The following is a 19403-nucleotide window of genomic DNA, read 5'->3' as shown; positions in this document are numbered from 1 at the left end:
GTAATATTCCATTGTATACATGTATCACAACTTTTTAAAAAAAACATATAATCATCAACAACACTGCTTTTCTTTTATATATATATATTTTTTAATTGATTTTTTACAGAGAGGAAGTGGAGGGATGGAGAGTTAGAAACATCAATGAGAGAAAAACTTGGATCTGCTGCCTCCTGCACATCTCTTACTGGGGATGTGCCCGCAACCAAGGTACATGCCTTGACCGGAATTGAACCTGGGACTTTTTAGTCCGCAGGCTGACATTCTATTCATTGAGCCAAACCAGTTAGGTGACAACCTAAAAATAAATAAATAAATAAATAAATAATAAAAAAATAATAATAAAATAAAAATTTATATATATATAATTATATTTCTGAAATATATATATATTTCAGAAATAAATATATATATTATATATTTCAGAGAGGAAGGGAGAAGAAGAGAGAGATAGAAACATCAATAATGAGAGGAAATCATTGATTGGCTGCCTCCTACACACCCTCTACTGGGAACCTAGCCTGCAACCCAGGCATGTGCCCTTTAATGGAATCGAATCTGAGACCCATGTGTCCGCAGGCCAACACTCTGTACACTGAGCCAAACCGGCTAGGGCATATCACAACTTTTTTATCCATTCATCTATTTATGGGCACCTGGTTGCTTCCTTGTCTTGGCTATTGTAAATAATACTGCTATGAGCATAGGGGTGCATATATGCTTTTGAATTAGTGTTTGGGATATATATATCTCTATCCAGAACTGGAATTGCTAGGTCATATAGCAGTTCTATTTTATATTTTTGAGGACCTTCTATACTGTTTTTCAGGGTGGCTACACGAGGGTTCCCTTTTCTCCCTCATGCAGCCACTATGGAAAACAGTATGTTATTTGTTGATTTATTGATGATAGCCATTCTGACAGGTGTGAGGTGATATATCATAGTGCTTTTAATTTCCATTTCTGATGATTAGTGATGTTGAGTATCTTCATATGTCTATTGGCCATTTGTATGTGCTCTTTGGGGAAGTGTCTATTCAGATCATTGCCTAGCTTAAGGATTTTTCTGACATCTCAATTTTAGTGTACAGGATAGGTTATCATAAGCTGTTTCTGAACCAAACTTAGCCAGTCACCCATCATTGTAAGTCTTGAGCTCTCTCCATCTCAGTGACCATGTAGTGACATCACTAGATGAATCTGTCCCTTCAGGTTAAACTTCTAAATGTGGTATTTCTCATGGACCATTTCATTTTTATTTTGAATCTTGAAGATAAAATGTTGAGGTTTTTTGTTTTTGTTTTTAAACATATTTTATTGATTTTTTAAAAAAGATGAAGAGAGAGGGATAGAGAGTTAGAAACATGGATGAGAGAGAATCATTGATCAGCTGCCTCTTGCACACCCCCTACTGGGGATGTGCCCACAACCAAGGTACATGCCCTTGCCCACAATCGAACCCCGGACCTTTCAGTCCGCAGGCCGACGCTCTATCCACTGAGCCAAACCAGTCCGGCTGTTGAGTTGTTTTTAAGCAACTTCTTACTTGAAATTACTGGGGTTTCCAACAGTATCTGCCATGAAAATAAAGTACCATAAAACGGTTACATTCAGCTGCATCCTTGCAGATGTCCACACCTGCTAAAAGCCAAGATGGATAGCATTTGTATCACCTGGTTTTCCTCTTCCCCCATACTCTGTTACTACAATAAAAGTTAACCTGCCTAGGTAATTTTCAGTTTTCTTGAAAAGTATCTTAATTCTAGCCAATAAAGTAGGTTTGCTAAGGGGAAGATATAAAAATTTAAAAATGGCCCAACTGGCCAAGACCGGTTTGGCTCAGTGGATAGAGCATCTGCCTGCGGACTGAGAGGTCCCGGGTTCGATTCCGGTCAAGGGCATGTACCTTGGCTGCGGGCACATCCCCAGTAGGGGGTGTGCAGAAAGCAGCTGATCAATGTTTCTCTCTCATCGATGTTTCTAACTATTTCTCTTTCTCCCTTCCTTTCCGTAAAAAATCAATAAAATATATATATATTTTTAAAAATGGCCCAACTGGCATGGCTCAATGGTTGAGTATTGAACTATGAACCAGGAGATCATGAATCAATTCCTGATCAGGGCATATGCCTGGGTTGCGAGTTCAATCCCCATTAGGGAACGTGCAGGAGGCAACTGATAAATGATTCTCATCGTTGATGTTATCTCTCCCTCCCTTTCCTCTCTGAAATCAATAAAATAATATTTTAAAAATAAATAAATAAATAGCCGAAACAGGTTTGGCTCAGTGGATAGAGCATCAGTCTGTGGACTGAAAGGTCCCAGGTTCGATTCCGGTCAAGGGCATGTACACTGGTTGCGGGCTCATCCCCGGAAGGGGACGTGCAGGAGGCAGCTGGTCAATGTTTCTCTCTCATCTATGTTTCTAGCTCTCTATCCCTCTCCCTTCCTCTCTGTAAAAAATCAATAAAATATATTTTTAAAAATAAAATAAAATAAAATAAAAATGAATACATAAATAAATAAAAATGTTTTCCTCCTGATACTTTGTTCATCTTGATTTATAATGGGTCAGAAATGTAGGAAAGTCAAGAATTTGGAATTAAAATTATGACACACCTGAATGTATATTAGATGCAAAAAAATAGGATTGTGTGTTTTATTAAATTGTTGTTGGGGCAACTGCACTTAGTATTTTAATCTCATGACAAAAATGACTGACCACCTTAGTAGTAGTTTGTGGATTTTGGACATAGGTGTCTGAGGATAATGCCTAATCTCCATAGAGGACTATGGAATTTTTAAGTGCCCCATTAAAGTATATGAGAAACAAACAAGTTGGTTGCTCAGGACACCTGAACAAAACCTGAGGGCATGTAAAGACATTTTAAATGTATTTGACTCACTTTTCCTTGAGTCCCCTTGTACCCACTGGATCACTGGTACCAGGGATATTGAGGCGGTGAAAGGACGGAGAGACCATCACAGCCTCTCTCTGCCCTGTCCTGAACCAAAGCTCTCCTTTCCACCCAGACCAGGGTTCTGGGGAGAATGTTGCAGCCCTACCTCCCCATGAAACTGCTGTGCTGGTAGGTGTGGGGCTGGCCAAGACTCACCAAGGGGCAAGGTGGCCACTTCCCTAGTCCATCCAGCAGTTAAAGTGGGTTAGAACTGTCCTGGCTGCATGTTTGTGTCCACCACACAGGAAGAGCATGATGTGCTGGCAGTGGGCGGGGCTTGGGAAGGAGTCGAGGGGGTCAGGACATTAACAGCGCCCTGGAGAGCAGGGAGGCCCACCTGGGTTCCTTCAAGAGAGAGGAAGCAGGAGCCCAGACAAACCATGGTAGTCATCCCGCTTTGGCGGGCATCTTTTCACATGCTAGCTCCTGGTAGCCACTGTGTTCCCCAGAGTAGCTTTTATTTTTTATTTTTTAAAATATATTTTATTGATTTTGTACAGAGAGGAAGGGAGAGAGATAGAGAGTTAGGAACATCGATGAGAGTCGTCAATCAGCTGCCTCTTGCACACCCCCTACTGGGGATATGCCTGCAAACAAGGTACCGTATTTTTCGGACCATAAGACGCTCCGGACCATAAGACGCACCAGTTTTTAGAGAGGGGAAATGAAGAAAAAAAGATTCTGAAACAAATAGTGTCCTAAAATATTTTATGTGCATTAAAACCCAACATCACAGTCGTAAACACATGTAATCAACCCTGTAAAGTAAACAGCAGCATTTAGAACCATTTTAGAGCCGGGCAAGCACACAGAGACCACACAGAGCCGGGCAAGTAAAAAAACTTTTTTTTTAAAGTATATGTGTAGGCTATATTTGGACCATAAGATGCAGGGACTTTTTCCCCCCACTTCTGGGGGGAAAAAAGTGCGTCTTATGGTCCGAAAAATACGGTAGATGCCCTTGACCGGAATCGAACCTGGGTCTTCAGTCCCCAAGTCGACGCTCTATCCATTGAGCCAAACCGATTTCGGCCCCAGAGCAGCTTTTAAATGGCAGGGAAAGGACTGGAGAGTTTTTAGGGATTGTATACATGCAGTGAATTATGTGTTAAATCTGACATCTGTCTTGAATAAGTACATTTAATTATCTTAAAGGCAATATATAATTTGACATTTTTATCATAATCTTCAGAAGTTAAATCTTCATAGCTATGTCAGGAAAACTAATTTGAGCACCCCTCAAAGAGAGTACACTGCTTGATCAGTTTACCCTGGAAGAAAATAGGAAAACGAAGCCTTGGAAATCTCTCACTATGATCTATTGTTTTGGCTCCCCATTTTGCAGCTCTCAAATGTTTCCTGTCGACTCCCAGGTAGGCACATCATATCTTGCCTGGGCAATAAAGCAGGGTCAGCAAATTTGTTTTGTTTGTGTGTTTGTTTTTAGAGAGTGGACAGGAGGGGGAGAGACACATTGATGTGAGAGACACAATCCCCAGCCCTCAATTGACCAGGGCTGGGGATTGAGTCTGCAACCTAGGTACATGCCCTTGACCGGAATCGAACCTAGGGCCCTTCGTCTGAGGGCCAACACTTTATCCACTGAGCCAAACCGGCTAGGGCAACAAATGTTCTTTTAAAGAACGAGTAGCAAATATTTCAGGCTTTGGTCACATGCTGTCTCTGTCACATATTCCTTACCCCCCCTTTAAAAATGTAAGAACCTTTCGTAAAACAGGCCACATGGACCCTGCCCATGGTACAGCCGGCACAGCTGTGCTTTGTGGAGCTGTTCTGGCTGCGCTCACACCAGGCTGTCTCTTTCCTCTGGCAGGGATGGAATCCCACCATACAGGATCCGAAAGCAGCACCGCAGGGAGATGCAGGAGAGCGTCCAGGTCAACGGGCGAGTGCCTCTACCTCACATTCCCGTAAGTTCCACCGCACAGCTCTCACCCTGCTGTCCGAGTTTGAGGCTCACCAGTCCTCTCAGACCCATGTCCACCTGTTTTTCTCATTCTGACTGGGCTGGTGTGGCCGTGGCCAGTGGGAAAGGCACCTGCTTGACTTTCTGTGAGCTCAGCTTACATCCAGATATAGCTCATGGTCAGCACTTGGTCATACGGTGCAGGTTGGAGGGGGGCTTTTAGGGCCCAGCCCACCCGTCAGTTCAGAAGAAAGGGGTTTCCCTTAAGGCTGCCATGTGGCCTTTTCTCATTGTGCCAAGTGAGGTGTTTCTCCTGGAGGTGGGAGAGCAGCTCTAAGCCGCCCTCAAAAGCTCAGTCCCCAGAGCTGTTGCTCTGTCAGAAAGCCTGGCGGGGTGCCTCCAGGTCTGAGTTATTGTGAACGCTGCCTTATTCAACATAAAAAGAGGCCTTTCTGTGGTGAATGGTGAGCGTTATCACATAGACATCCTGACCTCAAAGCTGCCTCAGCTTCACCTTTTCGATAAAAATAAAAAGTGGTTCATCAGTTCCTAATGATAGCAGTTCTGCTTGTGGGGATTCACAGAGCCCAGCGCTAAGTGGCCAGGCACCGCCTGCCTCCACCTGCACATGGTTCCTTTATTGATGAATGGAGTGATTCTCTTTTCTTACTTTGCCACAATAACTTTGAATGGGAAAGACTTTCAGGGGAAGATAAGAAAAGTTTAGAGTAGCAGCGCCAGCCCATCAGTGCCTGCAGCATCTGAAAGCGACACAGGCCACTCATTTGTGGTGTCTGTGCAGGAAAGTGGTTGTTTCTTGGAATCACAGCACACATCCACTCTTCATGAGGATTCCTTGATTAGAGTCTCTGCAAATACTTTAATTTCCAGATAAGAAAAATGATTGCTTATGGTCGGGAAGAAAGGATATTGGTTTGTCCTTACTTCTGTGAAAATGATGGTCAAGCGCTTTGTCACCTCCCAGCTAACCCTTGGCACAGATTTGGCCTCACCTGGGCACTGTGGTGTCTGCTTAGGGAAGAGTGGAAGATGCTGTGTGTGGAGTGTATGTACATGTGTGTGTGCACACATACACATGCATGTGTGCGCTACAGGTGACGTGGGGAGCATCCAACCTCACTCATGTCATCTGGAGCAATCTGGTCCTGAGCCTTGGCATCTTCACCTTGCCCTGTGGTGATGGAGTATCTTCTCAGCTCTGCTCAGAGGATGTTTAAACTCGAGGTCAGAGCTGGGTGGAGGGTGCAGAAGAGGAGACTGGGCATCTAATGTCTCAGAAATTAAGGGAGTGGGGGCACATAGGAGCCGCTTAGAGGGGCTCCTGCTGGCCAAGCCCTAGATAACTGGAGCATCAGAGTTAGCAGCAGTGAAGTTGGAATCCATGCTGACATGATAAATGAATTGAGAGTTTGATGGGGACAAGATATTTTCATTTTCCAAATAACCGCTTACAGTGGGGAAAGGGCAGTTTTTGGGGAGGACCTGTGAGGCCCTTCTGAGTCGGGGTCAGATGCTGTCATCAGTGTTGGGACAGAGGGACACTGCCCCTGCAAGCAGAGTGAGCAGGGTGCTGTGCCCCCAATGCCTCCTGCCGGGGAGGTCGCCATCACACAGCCCAAGTTGCATATTGCACAAGAACTGGCCTCTGTTCGCTGTTCAAACACCCCACTCCTTCCACAATGTCCCAGTGCCCTGGGGTTTGCCATCCAGGCCCACCTTCTTCCCTGACCCCTTTCCCAGGACCTCTAGAAGCACTGGATATCCCAGCTTGGCCTTCTTGGGTAAGGTCTCCTCAACTTCAGCAAAGACCTCTGCTTAGTATTGGGCACACCAGGCCTTCCACACTAACTGTTTTTTTTTAAGAAACAGGTTGATGAGATATGTACACAGATAATAATTTAATTTAAAAAAAAGGAAAAAAAAGAAACTGATTGATTGGTTGATTGATTGATTGATTGATTTCAGAAAGGAAGGGAGAGAGAAACATCAATGATGAGAGAATCATTGATTGGCTGCCTCCTTCACACTCTCTAGTGGGGATAGAGCCAAGACCTGGGCATGTGCCCCACCTGGGAATTAAATCGTAATCGTAACCTCCTGGTCAACACTCAGCCACTGAGCCACACCAGCCGGCAGCACACCAACTTTTCCACCCCTGAAGCCGTGGCCTGTGCTGGCTGGCCCTCAGTCTTTTACCCTCTCAGGCCCCTCAAAGGTTTCTGCGGCCACCTCTGAACCCATCGTGGTCAGCATCAGCCTTACACGTGGACATTTATGTCTGAGCCCTTCACATAATCTTAGCATCTTAAAACTTCCTGTGGTTTTAGGTGTTGTCTTTACTCCTGTTTTGCGGATAAGAAACAGGTAGGCAAAGTTGCGAACTATGCCCAGAGCCCACCAACAACAGGCTGGAGGTGCCACCTCCATTCAGGCGTTAGCTGTCACCATGAGGCTTTTCTCTTCGCCTTGCTCCACGTCTGAAGGCCAGGGCTCTAAATAGCCACTCTTCACCCCAGATCCTGTGCCACCCTGACCCCAGGCCACCTCTCTTCCACCTGTCCTGCCTCATCTGAGGCCCCTCCAGACCTTCCCCGTCCTTATATCTTGGTGGCATAGGTTGTTGTTTTTTTAATCCTCAATATTTTTTCCCTTGGCTTTTAAAAAATATATTTTTATTGATTTCAGAGAGGAAGGGAGAGCGATAAAGAGAAACATCAGTAATGAGAGGGAATCATTGATCGGCTGCCTCCTGCAAACCCCCCCTCCCCCCCACTGGGATCAAGTCCACAACCCCGGTGTGTGCCTTTGACCAGAATAAAACCTGGGACCTTTCAGTCCATAGGCCAATGCTCTATCCACTGAGCAAACCACCTAGGGCTTTCTCTGATTGTTTTAGAGAAAGTGAAAGGGAGGGAGGATTGGGGGTGTGAGAGGGAGAGATGGATGTGAAAGAGATGCATCAGTTGGTTGCTTCTGCTCATGCCCTGACTCACGGGCGGGGATCGAACCTGCAACTGAGGTATGTTTCCTTGACTGGAAATCGAACCCACAGCCCTTCAGTCCTCAGGCTGACACTCTAACCACTGAGAAAAATTGGCCATGGCAGTGGCTTAGATTTTTAAAACATATTTTGCTATATTGGGACAGCTGGTGAAATTGGAATAAAATGTGATAACTAGGTAACAGTATTATACCAGGGTTTTTTTTTGTTGTTGTTGTTGTTTTGTTTTTTTAAATAATTGTCCTATTGTAGGTATAAGAATGTTCTGGGTTAATGTTAAAATACACTCTAAGGTGTTTAGGAGTAGCAGGCATCATATGTGCAGTTTGTTTTTGACTGGCTCAGAGAAGTGTGTGTGAGAGAGAATGACAGTGTGAGAGAAAGGTCAGCAGTCAGGGAATCTGGGACAGGAGCTCTTGTGCTATTCCTACAACTGTTTTAAATATGACATTACTTCAAAATAAAGCTACCCCCAAAAAAAATAAAAATAAAAGAATCTGTACAGTGTATCACTATAAAATACATTGCAGAATTATATTCCTTGAAAAGGGAAATCCTTTATAGTCCTACCTTTCCCCCCTGATTTTTTTCCTGTACCATGAATTTTTGTTCCACATCCCCGCAACAGCCTGGTCCACATACATCTAAGCGCCGGAGGCTGCTGCCCTCTTGTGTGCATGGTGGTCACTGCAGCGAGCCGACTGGTCCTGCCTGTGGGCTGCCTCCTGCCTCTCCCTCCTCTGTGGTCTTTGCAGCTCCTGGCCAGTGATATTAGAAGGCCTATTTTGGGTCAGTCTTGGAGGCCCTTTGTTCAAGGCACACTCACAGGCCCTTGCTGACCACTGCCCTGCTAATCTGACCCCAGGTGCCCTGCTCAGTGTCTCTGATTCTTTGGCCGTGGAAGGCAGTGCTCCACTCTCACCCCTGGATCAGGGCTGGGTGAAGGAGAGATTTAGTCTGACAAGAATAGGGGGCAGTAAGGAGATTAATTCCCAGGTAAAAGGGGGACAAGTAAACACACACTTTAAAATAAAATGCAGAATTATTATTTTCTCCCACCCCAAAAGTGCTAGGGTGCAGAGAGCAGTAGTTCATAGCTGTGCCTGGCCTAATGAGCAGTCTCCTTGCAGCGCACTTACCGAATACCAAAGGAAATCCGCGTGGAGCCCCAGAAGTTCGCTGCGGAGCTCATCCACCGCCTGGAGGCTGTTCAGCGGACTCGGGAGGCAGAGGAGAAGCTGGAGGAGCGACTGAAGCGCGTGCGGATGGTGAGTTGGCTTCAGTCAGGGAGGCCATGCAGATCGTGGTTTAAGTTACTTTATTACAGCTTCAGGCCCTGAAGGGCCCCCTCCAGGTTTTCCCAGAGCCCCCTTCCCCCTACTTGACTGCACACTGGCTCCTGACATGCTTTGACCTGTCCTGATGGTTAGCCATGGCACGCTTTCCTATGACATCTACCCCTTCTAAAGCCCCTCCCCTTGTTCCCAACCTGGACTGTCTCCCCGGGAAGAGGTCCTTATGGCTGGACCCTGAGTGTGGGCCTGAGGAGTGACCCAGCAGGTGTCAGAGCTGTGGCCTTGGTTGCCAGGGTTGGGGTATTTTTTCCACCTGCTTGTGCGAAGAGAGTTAAGGGGGAAGCCAACACAACTCCCAGTTATCGTCCCCAAAGTAGGCACCGCACAGCTCAACTCAGGGAGATTTGGCACAGGACATGTCCAAGTGCAGACTAACCACCTCTCCTTTCACCCCAGGATCAGATTCCTTCCTGCTGTCCTTGGTGCCCTAAGCTCATTCCCCTCTACCAAGGCCCTCCCTGTCAGACAACTGACCCTATGCGTGAGCACACATGACTTGCTGGCCACATCCCTGCACCCACAGGCCCCCTTGGCATGTGGAGCTGAAATTTCCCTGGAGTGCTGGCGGATGGAGGCCCCTCAGCACCCCTGGGTCCTGGCCACACGCATCTGCGCAGAGCAGAGCAGGCCTGTGGCAGGAAGGGCCCGCAGCTCCCACCTGTCACCTCAGAGCACAGAATGGCTTCAGGTTTGGATGTAGGCTTCTGTTTATCTTGTCTACTGACTTGTAGCCTCACTTGATGAAGTGTTGAATGCTAAGAATTTTGTAATATTTGTAATTCATTTGCTTAAATACCATTCTGCCCATAACTGCTGAGGAGATTCCTTGCTTTTGTTGTCCCGGGTATCATTCTACACATTCATTTCCATACACATACAAGGGCATCAGTGCTGGGACATCAGTAACAAGCGTGCCCCTGGAGTGAGGCTTCCCCGTGCCCCTTGCACTTCCCAGCTGTTGAACTTGATTCACTGAACCCAGTCCTTCCTGAATGCCGTGAGCTTCCATGTCACTGGTACACAGGCTTTTGCTTGTCTCTCAGCAGGTAGGAATTACCTGCTGGAGGTAAATGGTCAACCAAGTAAGTGGTTGCCTTCCATTCTTTTCTAAATATTTTATGCTCAATACCTGAAATTCAAAAATGTGATGTTTCTTGAAGGAATTATTTCTCTACCTGATCACCTAATATTCCTATTTAAAATATAGTACAAAGCCGAAACCGGTTTGGGTCAGTGGATAGACCATTGGCCTGTGGACTGAAAGGTCCCAGGTTCGATTCCGGTCAAGGGCATGTACACATCCCCAGTAGGGGACGTGCAGGAGGCAGCTGGTCAATGTTTCTCTCTCATTGATGTTTCTAGCTCTCTGTCCCTCTCTCTTCCTCTTTGTAAAAAATCAATTTCTATATATATATATATATATATATATTTTTTTTTAAGTGATCTGCTTTTTTAAAAAAAAAAAAATGGCTCTCAAAAGAAATTTCAATCGTTGTACTATTGCTATTTGGCTCTGTTGACTAATGAGTTTGCCGACCACTAACCTAGAGGGAAAAGCTCTCAGGAGCCGGTCAGAGACAGGCCATTTAGTGGGAGCCAGGGACACTGAGTGTGCACTTACTGAGGCCAGCTCTTAGTGTCCATCAGAGCCTTATTGAGAAGTTGAAGGAATAGTTAGGAGCATGTTTCATCATTTTACTGGCCTTCTGAACAAACATGCAGGGAACAGAGTCACCATGAAGTATGGGATATGTTAGAAGGAGCTAAATCCCAGTTTGCATGTTGTGGCAGAGCTGGTGTCTTCATTTGTGTAGCCCAGTGTTTCAATGGGCATCAACTCTCTTTGTGTGAGGGGTCCCCTGAACATATCCTAGTTAACAACTCTTTAAACAAATGTGCTCATTAAATAATGTATGTAATGTTTCTTAAGTGAAGTCTAAGAAAGGAAGAATTCACCACCTTTTTACTATAGAATTGAGTTATTATAATTGTTCTGTCAAGTTTTTAGTTTGGCTCAGTGGCTGTATGTGCTTGTGTCGTCAGCAGGTCAACATTCTGGGCGAGACCTTGTGAAGGCAGCTGTGGCTGTGGGTGTTGTGTGTTTTTCTGATGTCTGACTCAGATGTTTTTTTCTCTGTGGTGTCCTGGCAGGTGCAAGGCGGCTGTGTCTGGAACCACCACCAGCTCTCAGGATAGGGGTTGGACCCAGCTGCCAACACCTAGTTCTTTAACAGAAGTGTTCAAATGAACAGCCTTTTGTTTGTCTATCTCATTGTCAGTTTAGGAGCTAATCAGCCTCAAGCTCAGGTGGCCTTACTACATGCAGCAGCCTACAGTGGCCTTCAGAAATGGGTGCACGGACTCCAGGTCATGTGCTCCGCCCGAAACTGCTCCAGCAGGTTTGCTCCCACAGGTGTTCCTTCGTCCTCAGTTGGGCACACTGCCCAGCAGCTGTCAGTGCAGTCTGTATCATGTGCAATTTGTAATCTAAATAAATCATGCTATAAATAATAGTCCTTTTTTAAAAAAGGATAACTACACAATTTTTAAATAACTTTCACTATAAAATTTTGAAAAGCAAAGAAGAAAATTAAAACTATTAGCTGAACAGTTAGGTAAATCTGTAACATTTCCCAGCTGTAAAATTGAATTCTTACATATGCAGAACTACTAAGAAAAAATGGGTCTCAGCTGAAGGTTACACCCCCTCGCCTTTCAGGAATTCGGAGGTTTCCTCTTGCTTGCTGCTGCTTTAGGGGATAAATGGCTTTAATACTTTCAGTGCCCTGGGAAGACCCCCAGTAAAAAGTCTCCCGGTTCTTTGCCCTGCAAAGGGATTGGGATGGGGACACACGATGGGAGTCCAGGGGTCCAAGTCTCTGCTGAGGTGGCTCCAAGCTGTGCCCCAGGGGGGTGGCGTGCATTCACCCTCCATCTATTAGGTCCCTTCTCTTGTACTTTGTCCTCTGCAGTGCCATTCTACCCTGAGCCTGTTCTAATGACATTTAGATACTTTTGCATTAGTGTGAAATTTTGTGGTAAGCTTTTGGAGATCTTTTTATATTAAAGTATAGATTTAACTTAGTTCCACTTTCTTTTCAATTATTACCAAATTTACTGAACATTATTCTGGTTTGGACAATTTAATAAAGTGAGGAAATAAATATGTATCTTTTGAAATTAAGGTGATAGAGTGCTTCTGTTACAGTAATAGTTATATTAACTCGCGAGAATTGAATAAAATTCAGTTAATGTGAGAATTTATCAAGAAACACATAACAAGGAAAAAGCAAGAGCTCTTCTGTAAAAAGGCCTTTGAAAGTATGGCAGTATAAATTGAGGAATAGGAAAATTTCACTGAAAGAAAACGAAAATCTCTATTGTGAAGCATAAAAGAAAACTAAACCAGTGTGGAGGTTGCTCTGTGGTCTGAATCAGTGGTGTGTTCCCTGAATCATTGGGGTGTGGCAGTTGTGTGTCCTTGCACACTTGTGGGCGAGCATAGCTCTCTGTCATCCTGCCTGCGCCCCGTCCTGCAGCAGAGCCTGCTGAGAGCCTGGCCGAGTTTGTTCAGGAATTAGCAGGGACAGAAAAGCCTCTTGGAAGTCCGGCACTTCCCGTGGCCCTGACCAACTTTGTGGTTTGGGGATTTTTCATTTCATTTTTATTTTTGGTTGTTATTTGTTTATTTCCCAAAGTGTGAGATTTCCTTGGTGCAGCAGGTGCTGAGAGGGGACATGCGATCTTGTCTCCACAGGAGGAAGAAGGGGAGGATGGCGATGTGTCCTCCGCCCCCCCAGGGGCCAGCCATAAGCTGCCTTTGGCCCCAGCCTGGCACAACTTCCCACCCCGCTACACGGACGTAGGCTGCACAGGGCCGCGGGATGCACACGAGGAGAACCCCGAGAGCATCCTGGACGAGCATGTGCAGCGGGTCATGAGGACCCCAGGCTGCCAGTCACCCGGGCCTGGCCACCGCTCCCCTGACAGTGGACACATGCCCAAGATGTCCGGAGTGCTGGGGGGAACAGCCCTGGGGCACAGTAAGCACGTGCCCAAATTGGGGGCAAAGCTAGAGGCGGCTGGCCTGCATCTTCATAGGCACAGCCACCACCACAGCCACCACGGTGTGGCCAGGCCCAAGGAGCAGGCTGAGGCCGAGGCCATCCGCCGGGTCCAGAGCAGCTTTGCGTGGGGCCCGGAGCTGCACAGTCACTCAGCCAAGACCCGAAGCCACTTGGAGAGTGTGGGCACCAACCCCAGTGCCAGCGACAGCCTGGCCTACAGGTGAGTGTCTGGGTGGCCAGAGCCATGCTTTGAGATTGGGGCTGTGGGTTCTGTCCTTGGGCTTGTGTCCATTGCCTTCCAGAGAGAAAGGGGTTGCAATGAGAGACTGGCTCCTGTGGGCTCTGTTCTGATTTTCTAGAATTCTCCTTTAGAAGTCTTTGAATCAAGGTCAGCTGCGGAGACTACAGGCGTGTCGTGGCCAAGAGCTCAGGTGCCAGGTAGAGATAGGCACCAGGTTCTGCCTGGGATGGTGGTCCAGCCAGGGCTCCAGCTGTGAAGTGTGGTTAGATAAAGATCCATTTGAGAGCGTGGCGGGGCCCTGGATGTCTCCACCAGGCAGGTGACCTGGCCTGGGAGGACACAGGCAAGCGCTTCAGCTGATCTTTGGCCCCAGCTCTCCCAGCCAGTGCTGCCTTCCTTCACTTCTTGCCATGGAATCGCCCCAAACAAACCCCAGGAACCCCACAGAGCGGGGCCGGAGGCTGTGAGAACACGCCACTTTATTGAGGCCTCCATGTTCAGGGAGCCATCCAGGGTTAAGCAGAGGTAAGTAAAGTCAGTGGGTGACTCCCAGGTCTTGCTTTTGCAGTGGGAAGGCGGGCACAACCTCCAAAAGAAATGCCAAGAAGGCTGAGTCAGGGAAGAGTGCCAATGCTGAGGTGTCGGGCCCTTCAGAGGACGCAGAGAAGAACCAGAAGATCATGCAGTGGATCATTGAGGGCGAGAAGGAGATCAGCAGGCACAGAAAGGCTGGCCACGGGTAAGTCCTGGGGGAGAGGGCACAGGCATGCAAACTGGATGGCGACCCTCGAGAGCTGCTTTACCAGTGTCCAGAGTGGCGTAGCCCCACCTGCCGTCTTACTGCAAACCACGTACCATGGAAGCAGTTACTCAGAGGCATCTGGTCCGAGCTCTCACAGCAGAAACTTGATGACACCTGCCCTGTGCTGGGGTGGGGTCCTGGGCAGGAGTGCCCGCTGGTGAGGTCAGCCTGAAGTCCATGCCTCTCGCTGCTGCCCCACACTGAAAAGGGGGCAGCTGTCACAGAGCTGCTCTCACAAATGACACCTCCACATGAGAATGACCTAAGGCATTGGGGAAGTGAGGCAGGTACCTGACCCCTTACTTCAGCAGACGTGTTAGTACCTGATCATACCCTCAGCAGTGGGTGGGAGAAGGTTCTTGTTTAGTGTGCATCCCTCTGAGCTCTAGATTACCTCCTGGGCTAGTCCATCCTAAGGTGGACAGACCTGGCTTAGGATGGCACTAGGCCAGAGGTGGGTGACACCCAGGGGCCCTGGGGCTGGTAGCATCTGTCCTTCAGTGGGTGGGCCATCCCCTCCTTCCTCACTCTCAGATTTCCCTGACCCTCGGCATTCTTTGGCCATAGTTAGGGCGGACTGAATATATGTGTGAGGCAGGTGAGCCTGACTTTGGGAATGAGCCCCCCACCAGTAACAGCCACAAAGCCTGTCTTAGTGAGGGGGCCTCTCCAGGAGCCCCTCTCCTGCTCTGGTTGGAGTGGGTTCAATTCCCAGCTTCTCTGAATTTCTCCCTTATGGACTTAGAGAAGGAATGGGTCTGTCCGGCCAGTCTTCTCACCCGAAAAGGATATCTGTGGCTGAAGCGTTAAGAGGCACATCTAGAAATAGCTCCCAGGTTCCAGAGGCTCCTGCCGTCAGTCAGACGGGCTATTTTAAATTATGGCCTTTCTTGTCCCACCAGGCCCTCTCTGGCCTCCCAGGAGTTCTTACATAAGGCAGGTGGGCTGGGGGGCATGGGTGGCAAGGAAACGAAGGGGTGAGAGATGGGAAGTGAGGGGTGGGGAGTTAAAAGGGTTGAGAAGATGGGGGTGTAGGAGGTTGGGATGTGGGGTGTGGGGAGGGGGGCAGAGGTGGCTAGCCTTGTGGAGTTTTTTAGGAGGAGGAGTCCACCTCCCCGGGGTATCTTTCTTTGGGCAGTTCTGGTGCCAGGAGAGCATTTGGCCAGCCCACTTCCAAGGAGGCCATCTTGGGTTCCCTCATCTTTGCTCCTGGAGATTCCCCCTTTCGAGCTGTAGCTGCAAAAAGCTGATGTTTTCACTGGAATCCCATCAAGTGGTTGAATGATGGCGTGTTGCAGGGTATAAAGCATGTTCTCCATGTTAAACAACCAAAAGGAAGACATGATACCACGTCGAGAGGAAATTATGTTTAGAATTATGCCAAGTGTGTTCAGTATTTTTTAATGGGGAAGGAACTATATCAATATTATGAGTGGCTATTTCTAAATTATGGATTATTAATATTTTTTTCTTTGACTTTTCTACATATTTCAGGTTTTTCATAACATTAAATACCAAAACCTTTTTTATAGAAAGTCTTTGTATAGGATTGATTTATATATTCAATAAAGCTGTTAAAAATAAGTTACAAAAAAAAAAAAATGAGTTACAGCCCTAACTGATTTGGCTCAGTGGATAGAGCATTGGCCTGCAGACTCAAGGGTCCCACGTTCAATTCCGGTCAAGGGCAGGTACCTTGGTTGCAGGCACATCCCCAGTAGGGGTGTGCAGGAGGCAGCTGATCAATGTTTCTCATCAATGTTTCTAACTATCCCTCTCTCTTCCTCTGTAAAAAAATCAATAAAATATATTCTTTTAAAAATGAGTTACAAAGAAAGAAGAGTGCAAGAAAGGAATGTCTGTGTCATGTAGTTTAGGAGGAAATTGTTCATCTGGCTTCCAGTGGCCAGTATCACAGGGCATTCCTGACCCAGGCACCCAGGGATCAGTGCTAAGCTCAGCCTATGCTGCTGGCTCCTGCCCAGCTCCAGATGCCTGTCTAGGGCCCCAAGTTTCATGTTATGCCCGTCTGTTCTCTCTCTCAAAGGTCTTCTGGGGCGAAGAAGCAGCAGATTCACGAGAGCTCCAGGCCCTTGTCCATTGAGCGTCCTGGGGCTGTACACCCTTGGGTCAGCGCTCAGCTTCGGAACTCTGTCCAGCCCTCTCATCTCTTCATTCAAGACCCCACAATGCCACCCAACCCGGCCCCCAACCCCCTGACCCAGCTGGAGGAGGCCCGCAGGCGTCTGGAGGAAGAAGAGAAGAGAGCCAGCAAGTTGCCCTCAAAGCAGAGGTACAGGGCCACCGAGGAGAGCAGGGCTTGAACCTTTGAGGGTCCCTCCAGTTGGTGCGGCCAGGCTTTGGGGTGGAGCTCCCTGAGGCCTGAGGTTTATACATAGAGCCACACTGGGTGCCCACCAGCAGTACTGGGTTTTTCCTTCCCCTTTCTTCCACACGGCCCCGCTGGAGGCAGATGGCCATTGCACTGTCCTGGGGAGGAGAGGATGTCTGTCCTCTGATCACGCCTCCTGTGCTTTCTGAGCTTGCATTCACCCTGGGTCTTTATGGGTGGCTGTGGGGTCCCCTTAGTGGCATGGAACTGCTGGAGATCGCACAGGTCACCATTGGTTGCTGTGCATGCTCAGCTGAGGGGTGTTGGTCCCAGTGGATCCAGGAGCCTTAACCCATGCCATTTGCAGGTAGAGTAGTAAGCAGTGCTAAAGTATGTGCTAGTATAAATCCCTTCTGGAGAGACCCAGGCCCCACAGCCACTCCTCACTGTGCCTCTGGCTTTCGGGAGGCAGAGTGGCTCAGCCTGCTGCGTCTGTGGCCTTAGGCCGGGCCCTGTTCTCTCTTCCGGGGAAAGAAGGAGGCTACCCCTTTTAGTGACAAATCTTTCCAGGCAGGAGAGGGTGGCTTCCCTGACCCTTTCAGCGGGGCCTTGAGGTCACTTTTCACATAAATGCTGGTTCTTTGGGATCTCCGGGCAATAATGGTTCCTGAGGTGCCTAGAATCTGCAGCTCTCACCAGGGCCTGGCATCACGGCCACTGTTTCCTCAGATGTCACCGGCTCCCTTGCCCACTCTTCAGTCATTCGGTTCCTGACTCTGCCTCCCCTCAGCCTCACTGTGTGGGGCCTCTGCTGCTCTGGGGAAGCTGGTGTCGGGTGCAAACCTTCCCTGGCATCCACCTCCTCAGGCACAGGTGGAGCCTAAAGGGGTCCCCGGGTGGTTGAAGGTGAATATTTTTTACAGCCAGCTTTTTTACTCTGTGATCTTGTTCGGTCAGTATGGAGCCAGCTGGCTCTGTGCAGACCCTGTGACCTGGAGGCAGACAGGGCAACAGAGGGCAGCCTGGGGAGAGGCTGGGGCGGGAGGCTGGACTTCCTCTTGTTGCCGGGCTTCTTGGGCCATCATTTCTGCTGGGCTCTCCAGGAGGCAGGGCTCTCATCCCCTTCTCACCAGCACCTAGCCAGCTCCTCATCACACCATGTCTCTGTAGCCGGGGGAGCCGTTCGTGATTTGTGTTTTGGGGGGAGCCGCCTGTGGGTTTTAGCCAGTGGCTCTGGCATCTCCACGTGTCATCGGTCCAGGGCATGGGAGCCTTTTGTAAATGGCCCAGCGCAGAGGTCTGGATGTGACGGTGGGATTCTAGGCCTCCCTGAGCTCCTTGTTGGGTGACTCCCACCCAGATCAGTCAGAGCAGAAATTACTGTTAGGGTTGCACAGCGCATGCCCAGCGTGGATGGTCACTTGGAGAGGAGCTGCTGGCCAGTGAGACCCAGAACAGGACTCTGGCTGCTTCGGAGGGAGCGGTGACCATGTTTCAGGACCCAGGCCCATGTCAGAGGGCCAAGGGGGAAGAGCTATGTCCTCAGGGAAGAGGCTAGAGGCAGGTCTTCTCAGTGTGGATGAATGACAGGATCCTAGCACCTCAGATGAGGGGTTCCCCAAAGCACATTCCAGGGAAGCCAAGGGCTCTGACCACAACTGAAGAATGTGGGAAGTCTGAATGATGAAGGCAGCACCTGTTTCTTGACTGATCCTGACCGCTTCACCACCCAAGAAGGGGTTTGCCCGACTCACACAGTGGAAGCCTTGCGTGGTGGTGATGGAACCTCTTGGGGAGCACATGCTCCGCCTGCTGTCCGTCACCCTGTTGTCACCGCGGAGTGTAGAGGCCCTGCCCCAGGCCTGTGTGGCTCACTGACGCAGTTGTTCCCTAGGTATGTGCAGGAGGTCATCCAGCGGGGGCGCTCTTGCGTCAGGCCGGTGTGCACGCCCGTGCTGAGCGTGGTGCCAGCAGTGTCCGACACGGAGCTCTCCGAGACAGAGTATGTGCGTCCCTTGCGGGTCCTCTTGTACTGCTCGCCCCGCCTGTGCTGTGGGCCAGGGGCTGTGGAGCAGCAGCCGTTTCCCAGGGCGGGAGCCCAGCTCTGCACTGGAAGAGCTGGGGCTGCCAGCTGTTCACAGGCCTTTCCTTCCTGTCTCTGTCACACGGGACACTGACCATCCACGTGGTGACAAATGACGAAGAGGAGGTCCCATGTGTCACCAGCCAAGACTCAGGACTTAGGTCAGGGCTGCACCCCTGGTTCCTCTGACACACTGCTGACTGAAAGCATCAGCACCTGTGGTGCACGTCCAGCTGCTGTGTGCAGTGAGCCTGGGTGCATTCTCACGTGGGACCTATCTGTCCTAGGTATACGTAGAGTAGGATGGGCCTAGAGCACAATGCTGGCTGCCCATCCCTGCACTTCTGCTCAAGATAGAGCAAAAGGAAGTCCTCCCCCAAGCTTACCCCAGACAATGCCAGCCAGCTCTGATTGTCCCCACCAGGTCACCGGCAGGGGTGGCCCCTGGAGGAGCAGGAACTGTCTCCTGTCTGTAGAGAATGGGCCCACACAAACCCTGAGGCGGGCTCCCAGGACAGGCTGGGCTTGAGGTTTTAGGACTGTGGGGAGGAAAGCAGGCGCCATGGAGTGTGGCTCTAGGGGCACAGGGAGGGAGGGTCCTCATGGAGAGAAGA

The 19403-nt window shown here is 48.8% G+C and overlaps 1 protein-coding gene across 7 annotated transcripts in view; it reads left to right on the top strand.

Moving 5' to 3' along the window:
- Nucleotides 1-19403, top strand: part of AXIN1 (axin 1) — an 81406-nt gene that overhangs the window by 46325 nt on the left and 15678 nt on the right. For 4 of the 7 annotated variants that reach the window (XM_036460282.2, XM_036460286.2, XM_036460287.2 and 1 more), the window contains 6 exons: nucleotides 4795-4891; nucleotides 9040-9177; nucleotides 13022-13551; nucleotides 14141-14311; nucleotides 16422-16667; nucleotides 18601-18708. In XM_036460282.2, the coding sequence (XP_036316175.1) occupies nucleotides 4795-4891; nucleotides 9040-9177; nucleotides 13022-13551; nucleotides 14141-14311; nucleotides 16422-16667; nucleotides 18601-18708 (1290 nt within the window). Of the gene's footprint in view, nucleotides 1-4794; nucleotides 4892-9039; nucleotides 9178-13021; nucleotides 13552-14140; nucleotides 14313-15868; nucleotides 15946-16186; nucleotides 16321-16421; nucleotides 16668-18600; nucleotides 18709-19403 lie in introns of those variants that run through there. The other 3 variants (XM_036460283.2, XM_036460289.2, XM_045570305.1) reach the window with 3 other exon arrangements.

Source organism: Pipistrellus kuhlii, unplaced genomic scaffold, assembly GCF_014108245.1.
Source record: "Pipistrellus kuhlii isolate mPipKuh1 unplaced genomic scaffold, mPipKuh1.p scaffold_m20_p_31, whole genome shotgun sequence".
Taxonomy (NCBI): domain Eukaryota; kingdom Metazoa; phylum Chordata; class Mammalia; order Chiroptera; family Vespertilionidae; genus Pipistrellus; species Pipistrellus kuhlii.
The sequence above is the reverse complement of the archived record's forward strand: the minus strand, read 5'-3'. Positions and strand labels throughout refer to the sequence as shown.